General features: G+C 38.5%; 1 protein-coding gene across 1 annotated transcript; it reads left to right on the forward strand.

Annotated features, from left to right (window-relative positions):
• The first annotated feature begins 551 nt into the window (after positions 1-551).
• LOC122863456 (potassium voltage-gated channel subfamily S member 3-like) lies at positions 552-4,319 on the forward strand. Its single transcript, XM_044169980.1, has 2 exons — positions 552-757; positions 1,364-4,319. The coding sequence occupies exon 2, from the start codon at positions 1,368-1,370 to the stop codon at positions 2,865-2,867; it is 1,500 nt and encodes a 499-aa protein (XP_044025915.1). The 5' UTR covers positions 552-757; positions 1,364-1,367; the 3' UTR covers positions 2,868-4,319.
• Positions 4,320-17,780: the final 13,461 nt, after the last annotated feature.

Below are 17,780 nucleotides of genomic sequence, written 5' to 3' on the forward strand. Positions count from 1 at the left end.
AATAAGGGATGGAAAAACTTGCCAAATAATTTCATAAATTTGCTACAGATTGTCAAACTGTTGTGAGTGCAACCACAACCAATAGCACTTGCAGTTGTTTTTAAATCTGCTCCCACTATAAAGGTATGTTGTGTTTCCCCTTTGCTGCCAAATACAGTGTTACTGCCTGGTTTGGCACTTAGCCTGCCAGCAGTGCTTTTTCACAGAGGACTGAAATGTCAGAGTGTGATTTGACTTAACTTGTTCCAGTGTGCAAACAAGCTGTGGTCAGCTGCCTTTAGTTGCAGTAGTTTCACACAAATACAAGTGCAATTTTATTAAATTATTAAAAGAAAATTAAAGCATAAAATTATTGCAGATCCTTACTAAAAGAAAGTCTTATGATCTTATAATAAATCGCAGTGATTAAATGTCACAACAGAACTACATCTCAGGGATATTTTAGGCATACCTTAATAAAATGTCATAAAAAACGACTATGTAATATTATAGTAATTTCTCGCAGGGTGTTCCTACATCCGTGCGGTCGCTACCCCTCCCTCCCCTCTCCTCCTCTCTCGCCCCTCCTTGTTCCCTGTAAAAGGGAACAAACTGCCGCCGTGCCGCTGTCCCGCCTCCAGCTCCTCTTGTCCCGTCAGTGAAGCTGCAGCACCGCACTCCCTCCACCGACCAGCTGTGTGCAGCGTTTGACCAGAATGTGAAAACTAAACTACCCGGACAAAAGTTATTTTCATGGAAAGAAAGGCTCCAAATACAGGTAGGCTACGTGTAGGCTTTACGTTTTAGTGAAATTAAAAGTAATTAGACTTATTTGCCAATAGGGTTTTGGTGAAAAAAATTGTTAGATCTTGATTTCATGCAAAAGTCAGCATGCAAACCAGTACGTTGCTCTGAATTTCTAGAAGAGTAATATTGAGACATGCCCACAGATCACTACAGAAGTCTACACATGCTGGGGAACAGTCTCTGGCTTTAATAATTGCTTGAAATGATGTGTGGTTTCTGTTTCAACTTGTTGCCTCTCATTTCCTCTGAGTCAGTCTAGTCTGCTCTGTAATTTGATTCTTCTGGTGATAATTCTGTACTTGAGCCTTCAAAGAACTAGTGACAGCACCTCAAGCCTCTTTACTCACCCCAGCACGAGCCATTTCCTATGTGTGCTGTATTGATTTTTTTTCCTTCAGAGGACTAATGTGTTCTGTGAACAGTGCAGTCAAATATGTCTTGATGGACATCTCTCCACATAAGTGTACCATTTACAGTCCTGACTGTATATGCTTGTGGGGCATTTTCTTGCCATAAAGAAATCTATAAAACTGATAGACCTCATTTCTCGTCATAATGTCTCTGTGTGTATTATCAGGACCATGGGGTATGGGCAAATCCTCCACCAGTGGGGGAATGAGGAGGACCAGGTCCACCTTAACGTGGGAGGGGTACGACACGAAGTGGATCCGGACATGTTGCTCCGGTTCCCTCACACACGCCTGGCTCGTCTGCTGCGCTGCCAAAGCGAGGCGGCGATCCTGGAGCTGTGTGATGACTACAGCCCGGCCGAGAAGGAGTACTACTTTGACAGGAACCCCCGGGTTTTCCTCTCGGTGCTCAATTTCTACCACACGGGACGTATCCACATGATGGAGGAGCTGTGCGTCTACTCCTTCAGCCAGGAGATCGAGTACTGGGGCATCCAAGAGCTCCACCTGAGCCCCTGCTGTAGCTATTGGTACCACGAGAGGAAGGAGTACATCGAGGACAGGGACTGGGACATCAGGAGCGACGACCAGCAGCAGCCAAGCTTGGACTCTTCCTTTGAGGAACTGTCAGCTCTTGATAAAGACCTGGCCAAGTTCAAAGGTGCCTGGTGTGCAGAAGTGAGGAGCTACGTTTGGCTCAGGCTGGAGGATCCGGGTCACTCAAGAGCTTCAAAGATCATCGCCGTGGCCTCCCTCAGCTTGGTGTTGACCTCTATCGTTGCCATGTGTGTCCACAGCATGCCTGAGTTTCAGCATGTGGACGACAATGAGAAACCCATCGAGGACCCTGTCCTGGCCATCCTGGAGGAGATCTGCATTGCCTGCTTCTCTGCCGAGTTCATCATCAGGCTGATTGTTGCGCCCTCCCCGAGGAAGTTCCTCGGAAACCCCTTAAACATCATTGACGTTGCCTCCATTTTGCCGTTTTACGCCACTTTAGCTCTGGAAACAGCCGATGAGGAGAGCGCAGAGGACAATGAGGACTTAGAAAACATGGGGAAGGTGGTGCAGGTGCTGCGCCTCATGAGGGTTCTCCGAATCCTCAAACTGGCTCGCCACTCCATCGGGCTGCGAGCACTGGGTGCCACCGTCCGCCACAGCTACCAAGAGGTGGGTCTGCTCCTTCTCTTCCTCTCAGTGGGGATCTCCATCTTTTCTGCCCTCATCTACTTTGCAGAGAAGGAAGAGGAGGACACAGATTTGGGGACCATCCCTTCAGGCTGGTGGTGGGCCACAATCACCATGACCACAGTCGGTTATGGGGACACCTGCCCAGTGACGCTGGCGGGGAAGATAGTAGCCACCTTGTGCATCATCTGTGGCCTGTTAGTGGTGGCTCTGCCCATCACCATCATCTTCAATAAGTTTTCAAAGTACTATCAAAGAAACAAAGCCATGGAGGGACAATGTATCACTAAGCCTGAAAGACAAGACCCAGAACTCCCTTATTATAACATCAGAGACCTGTTCACAAACAGTGTGTATCCCTTTATAGGAGCTTTCGCCTTCAGGAACAGTGAGAGCAGCGCAGGGGACGATACAGATGCCTCCAGTCTCCAGGACATAGAGGTGTATGATAATGACACTTGTGAAAATGGGGCAGCAAAATGAGATTCCTGACATTTCAGTGTTGTTTATGACTGCAAGTCACTCTGTGCCTCTCAGGGCAGAGCACTGACCCTGCCTCCCTGCACCGTCTTCCTCCTGCAATTTGACAGAGAAATATTGTGAACTTTTTTTTTCTACAAGGGAATAGCTTGTGAAATATACAACGTCGCTAAAACCAGGAAATCTAAGGGGAATTAACTGAACCTTGCTCAGAGGTTTGAAAGCCCATTTTCTGCTTGAGAAAACTGCAATGATGCATGTAGGAGGCCATAATGTTAATGTTTTTCAAAGTAATGCCCTGTATTGATTCGTCTGCTCGCTGAAGGTTCAGACAGAGAATTCGGCGGATGCAAAGGTCTAGAGTGACAACAACACTGTTTGATGTTTAAAAATGGTATAATACGTTTCTAAGTTGACTGATGTTACACAGTCTGCATGAACAAAAATACATGCGTTTTGAAAGAGAGTAATATAAATTGTTGTGTAGAATTATGCAATATTATTGATGCTGCTGAAGAGAGGTCACTGAGGAAAGCACTGATATTACAAGGTTATTGTTATTACATTTTTGTTTTGGACATTTGTTTTGGCATGCTGAGTGACTCCTGGGTGGGTAACTCATGTGGACATGAAATAAAACAGTGAATCAGAAGAAATATGCCTCTCATTTGTGACTTGGCATACAGTAAGTTGTACTTACTCAATCATTCAGATAAGGTTTCCAGTGCAGATTTATCGCCATATGTCCAAAATACTGCAATGCAACTCTTCCTGGTTAAAATTACACTAAAATCTAAATCTAAATCATCAACAATGTATTTTCTTTAGTGCTGAAATGCACTGAAACTGTAGAGGAAACTTTCTGTACCTACTCACTATTTTCCGTTCCTGAAAGTATTGGCTTCCTGTCCCCTGTTGTAATCTCTGCTTGGATGAACTGCTGTCCTACTAATATCTTTTCTCTCCAGAGGTCTCAAAGGTGTTGACCAGACGAAGTTAACCTAAAGCATCTACTCTCAGAGCTAAACACTCCAAAATGTTAAATGAATCATACATTTTTGATTGGACGGCAGGTTGTGTAAATACCCACTGCAGCCTAACCTGAACAGATAAGCTCATTACTGTCTGATTATTTGCCAATAGTAATAAATTAGTTTCGATTACTGGGTTTCCTGTATCGGGTGTGCATCACATGGCAAATTAGCATATTGCTTAAACCACACTTTCTGTTATTTGCTTTTGTCAGCTGCCTTTTATTGTAAAGACAAACAAAGTGTTGGTGCAGACAAGTATTGATTTTCAGTAAATAGTGCACAGTTGATACCATACAGTATATGGCTTTGCAGATGACATGCATCTTTACATGGAAGAAAATCTGCATACATTTGTTAAAATTTCTGAGGGGTCACCAGATGAATAAAGGGATAAGAAATTGTGTTCTATCACTCAAAATTATTATTATTTGTCTGACTTTTCTCTAATTCTTGCTCTTGTGTTTTGTAAAAAACAAAAGTGCATACTTTCTCTTCTGGACCTTCTTCAAATTAATTCTTCAAATTAAGTCATCTGAAAAGGAAAAAGGAACCTGGTCCTCCCCATTCCCCCACCAATGGAGGATCTGCCCATATCCCATATTCCTGATGATACATACAAAGACATTAGGACGAGAAAAGTAAAACTGCTCATAACTCACAAGCCAAAAGTTGTTGTGAACTACTGCAATAACAAAATTAAGTGAGGTTATGAGGGGATACGTTTGAGGCATTGCTGAATTATTGGGAGTAAAATGTAAACAAAAATGTAAAAATGAACTGTGGGTGCCATGAAATGATAATGGATGCATATGATGATCAATTCTGCTGCTATTCTGACACTTTGAATGATGCTGTTACAGTGAGTATACCTAAACAGCCCTATAAGGGTAAAAGACTAATTTAACAATGTGGAAAGCTGTGAAAAGTTCATTAGGCAAATCTGTAATCTTTATTCGATGTTTGTGTGAACAATGATCTCAGTCTTTTTGTTGAGGAATCCATCACAGGAGTCGCAGATGACAATCCAGCACTGTCGGCAACACATAATGATAGTTTTGTGTTCCTCACCATTGCTCCCAGCCTCATGGCTTTGGGCATAAGTCCTGTCAAGGGAAGTGGATGTCAATATTCTGTGACTTTGCCAACAGCAAAAAGGCAGTCACTTATTTATGTAAGGATGTGTATCTTATATTTCCTATCATTTCCCCCAGCAGCTGGTGCCTCTCATCTGACTTCCAAAAAGTTTGTAATTTTATGAGGGTAATTGTAGTTGTAACAGTTGGGTTTTCACTACAGAACACCTTATAATAATTGTTACAAATCAGTTTTTAACTAAAATGATGATGCTCCTTCATTTTCATCATATTTTGAGGCCCTGTCTTGTTTAGGGCCTCAAAATATAGCTTTAAAACCTTCAGTTGATATTTCGCTTACATTGTGCATATTCCTAAATACATTTGTGTTTACAGTAATCAAATTATCTCATACACCAAACCTTGGACAGGATAATATTTCAGTTTAAAGGAAAGAGGAAAATAGCTTTTGTTGCAATAAATGCTATAAAATGGGATTAACTCAAAAAAAGTGAATTTAGGGTTAAGGTACTCTTTAAAGGTAACAAGAAATAGGGTTAGGGTTAGGCTAACCCTACATTGATATACTGAATCACATTGTGGCCATTTTACAGGACATGAATGACATTGCAGGGTGTTGTTAATGTAAAGGAGAAAAAAATGGCAATTACCTGTAAAGGTCACAGTGAGTGTGTCAGCACAAATGTCATGTTGCAGAAATGATTAGGAGAGTTATGTTTCAAACTTCCCCTTTAGGCTTTTTTCTTCTTCTATAAATGAAACAACAACCTTCATTACATTCCGGCTGAGGTGAAGTTGCCTAAAACGATACTTCTGCTGGGTCAAATAAAGTCCTAATCCAAGCTGATTGGATGCGGTGGAGCATTAAACCACTAGGATAAAAGGTGTCACTGAACGATTGAATTCCTGTCAAAAACGTGAGTTTCATGAGCGGGAAGTAAAAACAAATCAATAAAATTTATTTAAGCTGGGGTTTTTCTCTATGAGATTTAATTGGCGGAAGGCACTTTGATGTTAATTTGAAGTGTGTTGTTTGAGCATAGAATAGAGACAGTGACGTTTGTCAGCTTGCAGTGTTGTAAGGAGGGGATACTTGTGCTGAGTCTGGTGGACATTAATATTAAACAAAAGTCACTGCAGAGAAAGCTGAAACATGGCAGGCTTTCACACTGATCCATGTATGCAGTTTTGGTATACTTCAAGTTTTTGAAGGGAAAACATAAATCTTTCTTTGAAAAATCTGACAGGTAAGAGTATAAACTTTCAGGTAAGAGTAAAACTTATTACATAAAGCCACAGGGTCCATAGAGGCATTTGTCCCTCTACCTCACACAAAAGGAAAAGGTCACAGCAGTGATGAATGTGCAAAAGGCAAAGTGGAGTTTTATGTTATGTGCAATTCAGCTGGAGCCAACTCATCAACTCTTCATAAATTCAAACTTAAGTGTTAAGTAATGGAGATTTAGTAAATAAAAACATGTTGCACCATAAACTAGGTCTTATGTAGAAATAAGCTGTATTACACGTTATTTTTTCCCCCACCTGTTTTACGTCAAGTCCCTCCCTACTGTACTGTGATTGGCTAGTACTCACTCAGTACTTACTTCGAAGCATCCTTGTGATTAGATGCTAGCTGTGAGCACTGCTCCCTCGCCTGTGACTCATTGCATTAATTTTCTAGTTGGTCTTTATTACAAAATAGGAAAGATCTGATTAGTTAATTTACCACACTGACACTAATACCTCTGAGGGGCATACTGTAAATACGGCATATGCTTATGAATACATGATTTGCTGAGAAGCAAATCTTTGGCAACATTTGGCAAGATAATGACCCAACTCTAAAAAGAAAACACTTTAATGTTTCTACATTTGTAAAATGTTAATGAGCTGGAGCATGATTCCATGACGCCTGTCAGGAGATAAAAGAAAAGACGAGTGAAGGTGTTTTTGTTTTTCCTGAAGTGAATCAAAGAATGTAGAGACCCCAGCTGGGAGAGAGTTTAATATTTCCATTAGCTTCTGTATTTAAGGTAATTTGTAATGTTTTGATCACAGTTATTACATGGTACCACTCACCACAGAGTACAGCCAGATCACTTTCTCTCAGCCATTACCAGCAGCTGTGTGGTTTCAGCTCAGGGTCAGATATAACAAAGAAACCACTTTGTTTATATTTGGATCCTGCAGGTTTATTACAAGGAGGCTGGATGGACATTGTTATTGTGCATGTCCATAATCATTCATTACTCTGACAAAGGTTGAGTTTTTGGCTGGGTAACACATAAATCAGTTGTAATTCAGTCAGGCGTACAAGCCTTTTTACATTGCGCACAAGCCATATTACTGTAGTTGTCCTTTAACCTGCCTATTCCTCCTCTTCATTTCAGATTCAGAAAAACTTTCTTTTCTATCATAAACCAATGGAAATTTGTCTTTGACATGGCTTTTCAATAGGTTAAAAACATACAGTATTTATTTATTTAATGTTTATTTTTGTAGGGACAAGTACATGGACCAATGCCACAAACCACAGCAGTTATAGCCAAAGGTAGTCTGCAACGCCAGTCGCTACATGGGTATACATGGCACAAACATCAATACAATAAAAACACAATAAAAACTTCAAATCACCTGACTATGACTACATGACTGATCTGTCTTTGAAAACTGTTTCAACTTGAGTTTAATAATAATAATAATAATCCCTTATACAGTATGAACCAGGTTGAGAAATTCCACATATTGATTTCCTCAATGGTTTAATATAAAGGCATCTTACGCCACATCACTGAGACCCTGAGGAGCCTGGTTGTTTACGGTTAAGTTTGACAATTGAATGAAAAGATCAAATGATTCAAATGATCAAATTTAATTTTATTTGAAATGATCAAAACTTGGCATATTTAGTTTGACAAAACAACTCAAGGCTGAAGCTTTCAACTGTATCACATAGTCCTCATCCGCTGATGGAGTTTGCTCAGTTGTCATGGAGATGAACCTGTTGACATGCAAGATTGGTAGTTCCATTATCTAGATTCATCTCCATGACAACTCAGCAATCTCATGAGTAAGACTGTTTGATATGGTTGAAAGTTTCAGAAAAGGTTAGTAAGTGGACCTTGCATTAGGATTGATTTGTTAAACAAGTGAGCCTATGTATGTAAGTTTGCTTTTCAAAATTTAGATGGGAATCTAACATAAGATCGACCAATTATACTTCTGAAACCGGTTTCAGAAGATTTTTGGTTTGTTGTTTTTTTTTCTTTATAAAATAGTGTCAGTGTAGATTTCAACAAAGGTCCCATGCCAGAATGAAACGGAGGATGTTGCAGTTACATGGTATGTGCCTTAACTACACCATCAGGAAACCCCCTCCTGAAACCAGTTTAAATGACTCTCCATTAACCTTTAAATTCAACTTATTAGCTTCTGATGTGGGCTGGCCCCTGGATGTAAAGCACATTGAGCCCCTTATCTTAATGCTAAGTGTTACAGACAAAGACAAAGTAAAAGCATATTGGGTTAAGAAGTAGAATATATGACTGTGCAAGACAGAGTATAACATCGCAGTCTCTGGGCTAATCTGGATTTAACAATGAAAAATATCAGGATTGTCCCAGTCTGACAAAAAAATAATCAGCTGGAGCTGAATTCACCTTCACCTCACCTTGGACACTGCAGTGTGACTTATCCCATTAAGAACAAGACAAGACTGAAGCATTTCAATTACCCTCTTTGGCCATGCTTATTGTCCTCCATTACAGTCATGACTAGGAAACCCTCAGCAATTATGAAGGCAGAGATAAGTCCATAATCCAGTGTCCCATGTGTAGCCTGGTATCTATCTCGGAGGGGGGTTCAGGTCTCTACATTGCCTGACCTCAGTCCTCTGCTCTTAACACAAGGATTCGATTCCTGTTTATTTGGACAGGTTACGTGAGGTTACAGCCTAAACACTGCAAGGTTGTTGCAGAGCTTAAAATCCCAGTATACAAGCAATAAGGAGACATGGCAGTGCTCAAATTTACCAAAGCATTTGTCATCAAATGTGGTAGGTAGTTATTATTATTAGTGATATTTTAAACTCCCTTTAAGTAATTTTAAGTTTGTTAAAATCATCTTATTTCACACTGTCTGATACATCATACATATATTCTGTTTTAGCTTGTTCCAACCTTTCGCTGAAGCTATATAACGTTAACAGAGTGAAATATTTAAGACCATGTTTTTTATGGATGCACCATTGCATCAAATGGAAATATTCTAGATGTTTTGTGCATCCGTTTAGACACATTTTCCTGAAATTTATACATTCAAGACATGTTTTGGTATCTCTGGAAACTTTGGGATCTTCACTAGAATTTAAAATAAAGTTCTATGTGTTTGAACAATGTTTGGCTGCACAGCATGAGTTTATAATGACTAACCCACCAGCAGCATTTTACTTTTGAGCTTTGTTTACACTCCCAACAGTTGAAATTAACTGTGTAATAATGCACATTTACTCCTTCTCAATTGATGTCTATGGGACATTTTAATAATAATATAATATTCTATTAAGTTTTTCAGTTTTTCTCTACAGCATGTACAAGGAAAGATTTACTTTTAGCCTAATATTACAGAGATGCTGTATCTCTGCTACTGATAATCACAGGTTCACAAGCATTATATTAATTGAATTTACATTTAATTAATGTGTTTCAGAGTGACAAAGAGCTCAGCTGGGCTGGGCTGGGCTTAAGTAAAGATAAAGTGGGTAGGGTGAAAAATGTAGAGTACATGGCTGCGGCTCTTAGCTCAGATGATGAACTGACGCACTCACTATCCATGGAGAGTTGCAATGGAGAGCGCAAGGATTTAATGGAGGCAGTAAATGAGGGCAGGAGGGCTCTGAGTCCTGTTAATGAATCAGAAGAAGCAAGGGTGAGGAGAGAAAGAGAGAGGGGGGGACTGAACAGAAGAGGGATGAGCCAGTGAAAGGACAAAAACACTACACATTCTGCAAAGCACCACTCTGACATGGACTCACGTGGATTCTCAAATTCCTCTGACCTCACTATGCATGTAGCTGCATGAGCTAAACACATTTCCACTAAAGGCTGAAGACAGAAGTTGACATTTGTGAACAACAAGTGTGAACTTGTATAAACAGTATTGGATAAAACACAACACATTCAATGGTATGGATTACAAATCAGAGAAAGATACCATGAACAAGAGTTAGATGAAAGTATTGTAAAAATTAATTAGTACTAGGTCTGCAGTTAACAATACTTTCATTCTTCGATGAATCTGCTGATTATTTTCTCGATTCACAGTTTCCCAGAGTCCAAGATGACTCTTCAGGTGTTTTGTCCAAACTCCAAAAACCAAAGATATTCAATTTACTATAATTTAAGACTACAAAAGCACAAAAGTATAAACTAAATTAGTTATATTGTCTCTCTTACAACATTGATTCCCCTTACGAAGTACAACACAGTAATTCATCTAGTAAACATACAGAATCCACAAGAGTAAACATAAAATGTATAACAGTTATCCCAACAGTAATTAACAGTCACTTAAAATGTTGTATTAGCAACACATTAGGCTCAGACCACTATAGTAATCAATAGCTTGGTTAGCACTAAACTGATCGCAGACAAACTAGATTAACAAATTATAAATCAGCAGTCACAAAAACAGCTGTAATAAAAAAAAATCCTACAGATGAATGTACAGCAAGGACATTTGGAGGGTAGATGTGAAATTTGCTTATGGACACTGCCTCTTGATAATGTGATATCAGTCTAATAATGTAGTAGCTTCAATATAATCAATCTATACACTTAGAGCTCAAACCAGTGGCTCAACAGACAGGACAATGAGGAGGAATTATGGGGGAAGGTCTGGAGCACAAGCTTATAGTTACTGTAAAGCTGCACTAATCAATTATCAATGGGAAAAAATGTGTATATGGACTATGTGTATATGATGGGGGTCACTTGTAGTGACAAACCAACAGAGGAGTATCACCCAACACTGCAGTTTCACCCAGCTTTATGAAGCATTTTAGCATCTTTCAGCTCATTGTTTTGGTTTTATGGCTAACAACTTTACTGTTTTGGTTCACTCTTACTGCATTGTTTCCAGCTCTGATAAACCCATTGTATGCTACTTGTTCAGCACCAAACATTTTTTTTTTTTTGCTTTACATTCAAATTTCTGACCACATGCTCCAGACTTCATCCCTCCACACCTGAATTCCAACTGCAATATTTTGCTCACATTTCTAGAGGCCATACAGATAAAATCAGTTTTGTATAAACAAAACTCTTACAGTTAAACCATGAAAACCTTCAGCCACTGCAGTACTCATTTCACAAGTGAAGAAGTACATCCTAATGCAGTGCTCTGGAATCTGCCTAAATGCAGTCAAAGATGTTATTACTTTTAACCTATAATGATAAAATGCATCCATGCATTCATAAAACCCATCAGGACTGAGCCTGAAAGTCACTGCAGCGTGTGTGTTTTTTTACCTCGACTGCAGATTTTCAGTCATCTGATATTAACTGCCTGTGCCATGCTCTAATGCATGTGCTACGTAATTGCATCCACTCAGGCTTTCAGAGCATCAATAAATGTCTGTAATAAAAATCAATGAGAATCTGCAGCGTATTTTAGCTGTAGTTTGGTTAGTTTTATGCAACTTGCTTTAATCTCTCTCTAAATTGGCTATTGGATTTATTAAAAACTTGTGTAATGGTAACATCCATCTCGTAAAGTTAATAGGAATGATGTTGATATTATTATTATCTGTCGGTCTATCTATCTATCTATCTATCTATCTATCTATCTATCTATCTATCTATCTATCTATCTATCTATGAGTATAGAAAAATGTGTGAATTCTGTGAAAAAGCCACTGCTTCTGTCATTGAGTGATAAATGTGACGCTATAAAGAGAATCTACAAATCACACAGTAACAATGTGAAAGTGAATGAACCTGACAAATGTAATGGTGACAAACTATCAGGTACATCTGTTGCATCTCCTCACTAACCACAGTAATGATGGTGAAATGCCATCTCCATCACCTCCAAATCTCCCAATAAAGTTTCTTCCATGTTAAAGTTTTGGGGGCAGGTTGGCCTCGGCCTCACAGGCTCATCTCTCTCTGTCTCAGACCAATTTGCTGTTGTCTTGTTCTTCTTCTTGTTCTTCTTTTTCTTCACTGTCTGATATGACACAGCAGGCTCTCAAGATCGCTTTGTCAGGTTTCAGTGTGTCAGTATCAGTTACAAGCAGCGTTGCTTTGCGTTGTCGATTTAACATTAAAATGGAGATCGACGTTGGTGTGCTGCAAGATCAAAAGCACTTAACAAAGCTCTGAGATCATTATTCAGTGAGTAAGTGGCCGCTGCATTGCTCAGCCTTATTGTGCCTCAGTGATTGTTTTGATTACCCTTAGATGACCTTGTGGATAATTGATTTGTTAATTGTGTTTCTTCCTGTATGTTTAATGCCACTACAAATCTTATTTGCAAAGGTGAATCTAGTTATTGTGTGCAATTAGTTCTTTCTTACTGTAATTCTGCTCATATTTGTGCACTTCTCAAAAATAAACTTGTTCCTGCTTTCATTTAAGTAGACTGTATCTTTAAATATAAGATAACTGAAAACAGCAGTGTCATTTAAATTAAAGCACAACCACCTTGAGCTGCTGTTCTGGTCTGGTGATCCATAAAATTATTTTTGGGGTTCTTGCCAAAGTGATTAATCAGTTAATATGGGGGATCCTGCAGATACAGTCTGAATCTGAAAGCAATTCTCTTCTTCACTGTCAGCAGACTATTGATTTACATTTTCTTGATTAATATAATACATTTATCTTAGTTTCTAATGTAATTTTGAACTCAGACTTCAGCAAATTCTATGAAATGCAGAAGGCATTCTACTGAAATGCACAGGCACAAACAGAGATCACCCTCTTTCCCCATTATCTCATAAATTTGCCGGAGGAAAAGTAACCTCATGCATTTATTGCAGGAAAGTATTTTAGTGTTCTTTGCTTGCATCAACCAACCAACCCCCTGCTTATCATGCATTTAATCAAGGTAAGGTAGCTCAGTTGAAGATGTTGTTAGGATTGTGCAGAACAGTCTCCACTTCATCCTCATGACATTAATAGTGTATTACATAAACGTGTTTCCAAAATCCATACATCGTTACAAATGCTAAATCTTCATGGCTGCAGAGAATGAGCACAATTGTTTATGTTGGAGCTCAGATATGGACGTTATTGGAGTTTTCAGTTCAATTTAAATAAGAGCCCAAAGAGCTGAACAAGAGTTTCTCTGTGTAATGGACAGCAACAGTGTATTTACCTGAATATGTAAACAGAGAAAGCACTCTTGGACAGAGCACTTGTCTTGTCTAATAACACATGGGGTGCAAAATGTAGCCACCGAGCAGAGACTGAAATAACAGCTTTCTGTGCAGTCATTAGGAGACAAGAAGCCTGATTTAGCTTGTTCCCAGGCACCAGAGAAAATGGTCCTATTGATTGAATGTACAATAATGTGTAACTAAAAGAAGATTTATGTTGTGTCGTCTTCATTTCTGCATACAAATGTGTCAAAACAAAGAAATGAACCAGGGCTATGAGGAGAATGTTGGTTTATTGGTAAATCACTGCTGTCAAAATACTGCTATTAATGGGGAAAACTGTAATTTATGGTTTTCTTTATTTTAGTCCAATACAATCAAGACAGAAACTGGAGTACTAAGACCAAAAGTTGTGCTGTAAAGTTGTAAACTCGATGACTTCTAAATTAGTTGGTGTTGTCCATGAAATACTGAAGTGATATGTGAAATACTGACATTTCTTTTCCCAAAGTAAGGTGAGAAAACTCACTGGTAAGTCTGCAGGTCTGATCCAGGATCATGTTGTTCTGTGAAAGAAGCGTATCATGTTTTATGAACTGAGGCACCTCCAGTCACAACAAAGATGTAGTCTGAGACATCAAACCTTCAGAGAAACAGGAGAGAAGTCCTACTGTAAATAAATGAAAACTCTGTTGCCTGATTTAACAAGACTTTAAGCTGTAGAGAGTCAGATAAGAGCAACCAGCCAATCCGCAGGTTGCTCTGGAACCAATTGGTTGATTTGAAGAACTATACTGGTGAATTTGCATGTTTTAGCCCATTAACTCTAAATTGGTATGCCAAAGATTATAACAAACTTTGCTTTTATAATTCAGGCCATAAAAGTATGAAACTCATCCTCCTAAAAGACACGAAAACGGTAACCCATGAACATTTAGTCACCTTTATATTTTTGTCTGATACATTATTGTTGCTTGGTTATGTTGTTGCAAGCAGGGACTGTCTTGTAAAAGTTAATTGGTGGTATTAAAAATGGTCCTTAGAACAGGAAATATTGGACAGGTAGAAAGAAGAATAGATTAATCAATATACAGTATCAATAATGTAAGATAATGTACGAGGGTCAGTCTAGACAATGGAGAAAGACATAAAACCAAAATTTACCTCAGAATTAACCGAGGTGCTTGCAGTAAGGAAAGATAAAGATTCAGGATTGGCTGTTACTCTCCTCAGATATAATTGTTATTGAAAATATACAGTATGCAAGTCTGAAACATGTTGCAGTGCTTACAAGAAGACACGCAGTGGTGGCATGTTACTAAGTACATTTACCCAAGTACTGTTCATCAGTACAATTTTGAGGTACTTATACTTTGTATTTTCATTTAATGTTTTATACTTCTACTCCAATTCATTTTAGAGGGAATTATTGTACTTTTTACTTCACTACATTTATTTTACAGCTATTGTTACGAGTTACTTCGCAGATTAAAAAATTTATTCAAAACATACAATAAGCTTATAAAATATGGTGCATAGCCACATATTAAATAACCAACAGTATATACAGTAGTTTAAATTATCACTTCAACCAGCTACAACATTAAAATGCTGCTTAAACCTTAATGCATCAGTATTTATGAACCAACAAAATAGTGTATAATAATATATCAGTCACAGGGGCCATTTTTCTGCATAACAAGTACTTTTACTTTTGATGTTTTAAGTAGATTTTGCTGATAATACTTTTGTACTTTTATTTAAGTAGAATCTGAGTACGTCTTTCACCACTGCCTCCACGTAACAGCATTTCTCACCTGAAATGATTTCTTGTTTCAGATGTTTTGCAGCACCGTGGACATGGAGTTTGATTTGTAGCACAGTCCTACAGTTTATGGATTATCTTTATCTTGCAATCGTGTAAGAACTGCTGTTGCCACCTGCCATGCAAACAAACCGACTAAGTGCACAGATGCATTTTATTGTGAGGGTCACCATAATCATGTTGTTGCCTCAGACTGACCTGACGTGCAAGTGCAAACACCCATATTGGCTCCAACAGTTTAGTTTGAATCTGTGATGAAACTGTAGTCATCAATTAAAATGTGCAGAAAGGTAGGGTTTTTTTTAAATGTTTTTGATAATACCTTTAAAAGCATAATTTTGAATTTGCCTTTGACATGCAGATCTAATGTGTAAGCAAAGGAATTACAGATTTGAGACTGAAAATAAAAGTCCAGTTAAAATGGGGCTGATAATAAAACCTAAATACTTTGCACCCAGACAAGCCTTTTTCTGTATAAAAACTTTATGTCCAAAATACTCTGTTTACCTGTCTTGACAGTTTAAAAGTATTAATGATTCTATTGTAAATGAAAGTGTTTAACTTTACTGTTATTTTGTGCTAGCAAGTGACACTTTTTTCAGGCCGTTTATATCTTATTTTAGTTTTTTCATAACATTATGGTTAAACACCCCATGGATATAAAATTGTATAGCGTACCCCATATGACAGAGATAAAATACAGTATATGCTTCTAAGTGAGTAATGTTCCTCTTTAATAAAACAGGTTTAAAAAAGGCTAATCTCATTAATGTATGACTTAATGCTAAAAACTTTGCTTAAATTTTAATGAATAATGGTGAAGATTTCAAACTGAGGAAAACCCCTCTGAGAAACAGCACTGGTCCCTCGTCATGCAGCTCTCAGTACAGCTTGTTCACTAATGGAGCTCTGGCTGCATGCCGGGATCGATCAGGAGACCATAATGCTGAAGAATTCCTGATTTCAACAAATCAGGATCCATCTTCCTGGGCTGACACTCCATCACGTCTGGATGCACGAGGGCTGCTTAATCACGGTGGTGGTGGGGGAGGGCAGGTGCAGGTGAGGCAAACTCAGGGCGAACAGAGAAAACAGTGAATCACAGAGATAAATCAGAGCCTCCCGGCTGCTACATCACCTCCCCTCTGAGAGGAGAAGGCTGCATGTTGATGACTTTATGATGGATGACTGATTCAGGATCCATCAGATCTGGTGATGGATCACAGTAAGATGGAACAGGCCAAGCTAAAAACTGTTGGCTCAGGGATTTGAGGGAAACATCCTCATGCAGAAAGAAACATGCTGATGTGGTTTATGTATATCAAACATGAGTTCATTGGAGCGTTTGTTTGTTTTGGGTGATTTATCATATTTCTACTCAACAGATATATTTAGGATGGATGTAACTGTAAACACCCTGACACTTGTTTAACTAACGTTTTATTCATAACACATTACAACCTGATTTACAAGTACAAGAGAAAGTGGAGGGTAAATCCACCTAAAATCTGCTAAACCAAGACTTTTATTCGCAGACTGTTTTATTTGCCAAGATTAACTACCTTTTAAGGCTGAATGAAATCTTTGCAATATGAAATTAATATCAAACAGATGCAAGTTATATGAGGACAGGGCCTATTAAGCTTAAACAAGATAAATTAGTGCTTTTCTGAAAGTATGGCAGTTCTTTTCCCGATGATGCTCCTCAAATGGAGAAAGATGTCTAAGACAAGTTTTTCTTTATATCACATTTCATACACAAAGGCAATTTAAAGTGTTTTATATAAGGCATTAAACATATAGAATAAACAAGACTAAGAGTTTATAGCCATGCTAGCGGCTCTGTGAGGTTGGTACAATGTTTACCATGTTCACCGTCTTAGTTCAGTGTGTTAGCATGCTAACATTTGTTAATTAGCACTAAACACAAAGTACAGCTCAGGCTGATGGAAATTTTGCAGGTATTTCATAGTCATAAACCAAAGTATTCGACAAATTAAAATGTTTGTCCTGATGGTAGAGAAAATAATTAAATATTAAGGGATCCCCAAAGTTATTACAATTCAGCCTGAGGGGGACATGAATATCTGTACCACATTTCACTAAAAACCGAAAGAGTCAAGCTCAAATTGGTGCTAGCTGAAAAGTCAGGGGATCACCAAAGTCAGTAGGATGATCCTCTGGGTTCCATGAATGTCTGTAAAACAAAAATCGGTTACCTATTTGGATGGTCCACCTACAGATAGTTTATGGAGTATTTGTGACATTTCAATAGCTTATTAGTTGAGATTCAACTGTTTCACAAATAAAGGTTTGATTAGGTTTAGGCACAAAAAACATCTCGGTAAGGGTGTGTTCATGAATTGTCACATATACTCTACTGATAATCTGTTAAACATCTACAGACAAAGTGAAACAGCTGAAATATTACAAATACTCTATAAACTATCTGTAGGCGGACTGTCCAAGTGTTGGACAGACCGACCATCATTGTTAACCCTAAAGTCACGCCACTAACTATATCAAAAATACTAAATGAAATTTAGAAATATCTGTCATTATTAGGGGGTGCACGGTGGCAGAGCG

This window comes from Siniperca chuatsi, linkage group LG16 (assembly GCF_020085105.1).
Source record: "Siniperca chuatsi isolate FFG_IHB_CAS linkage group LG16, ASM2008510v1, whole genome shotgun sequence".
NCBI lineage: Eukaryota > Metazoa > Chordata > Actinopteri > Centrarchiformes > Sinipercidae > Siniperca > Siniperca chuatsi.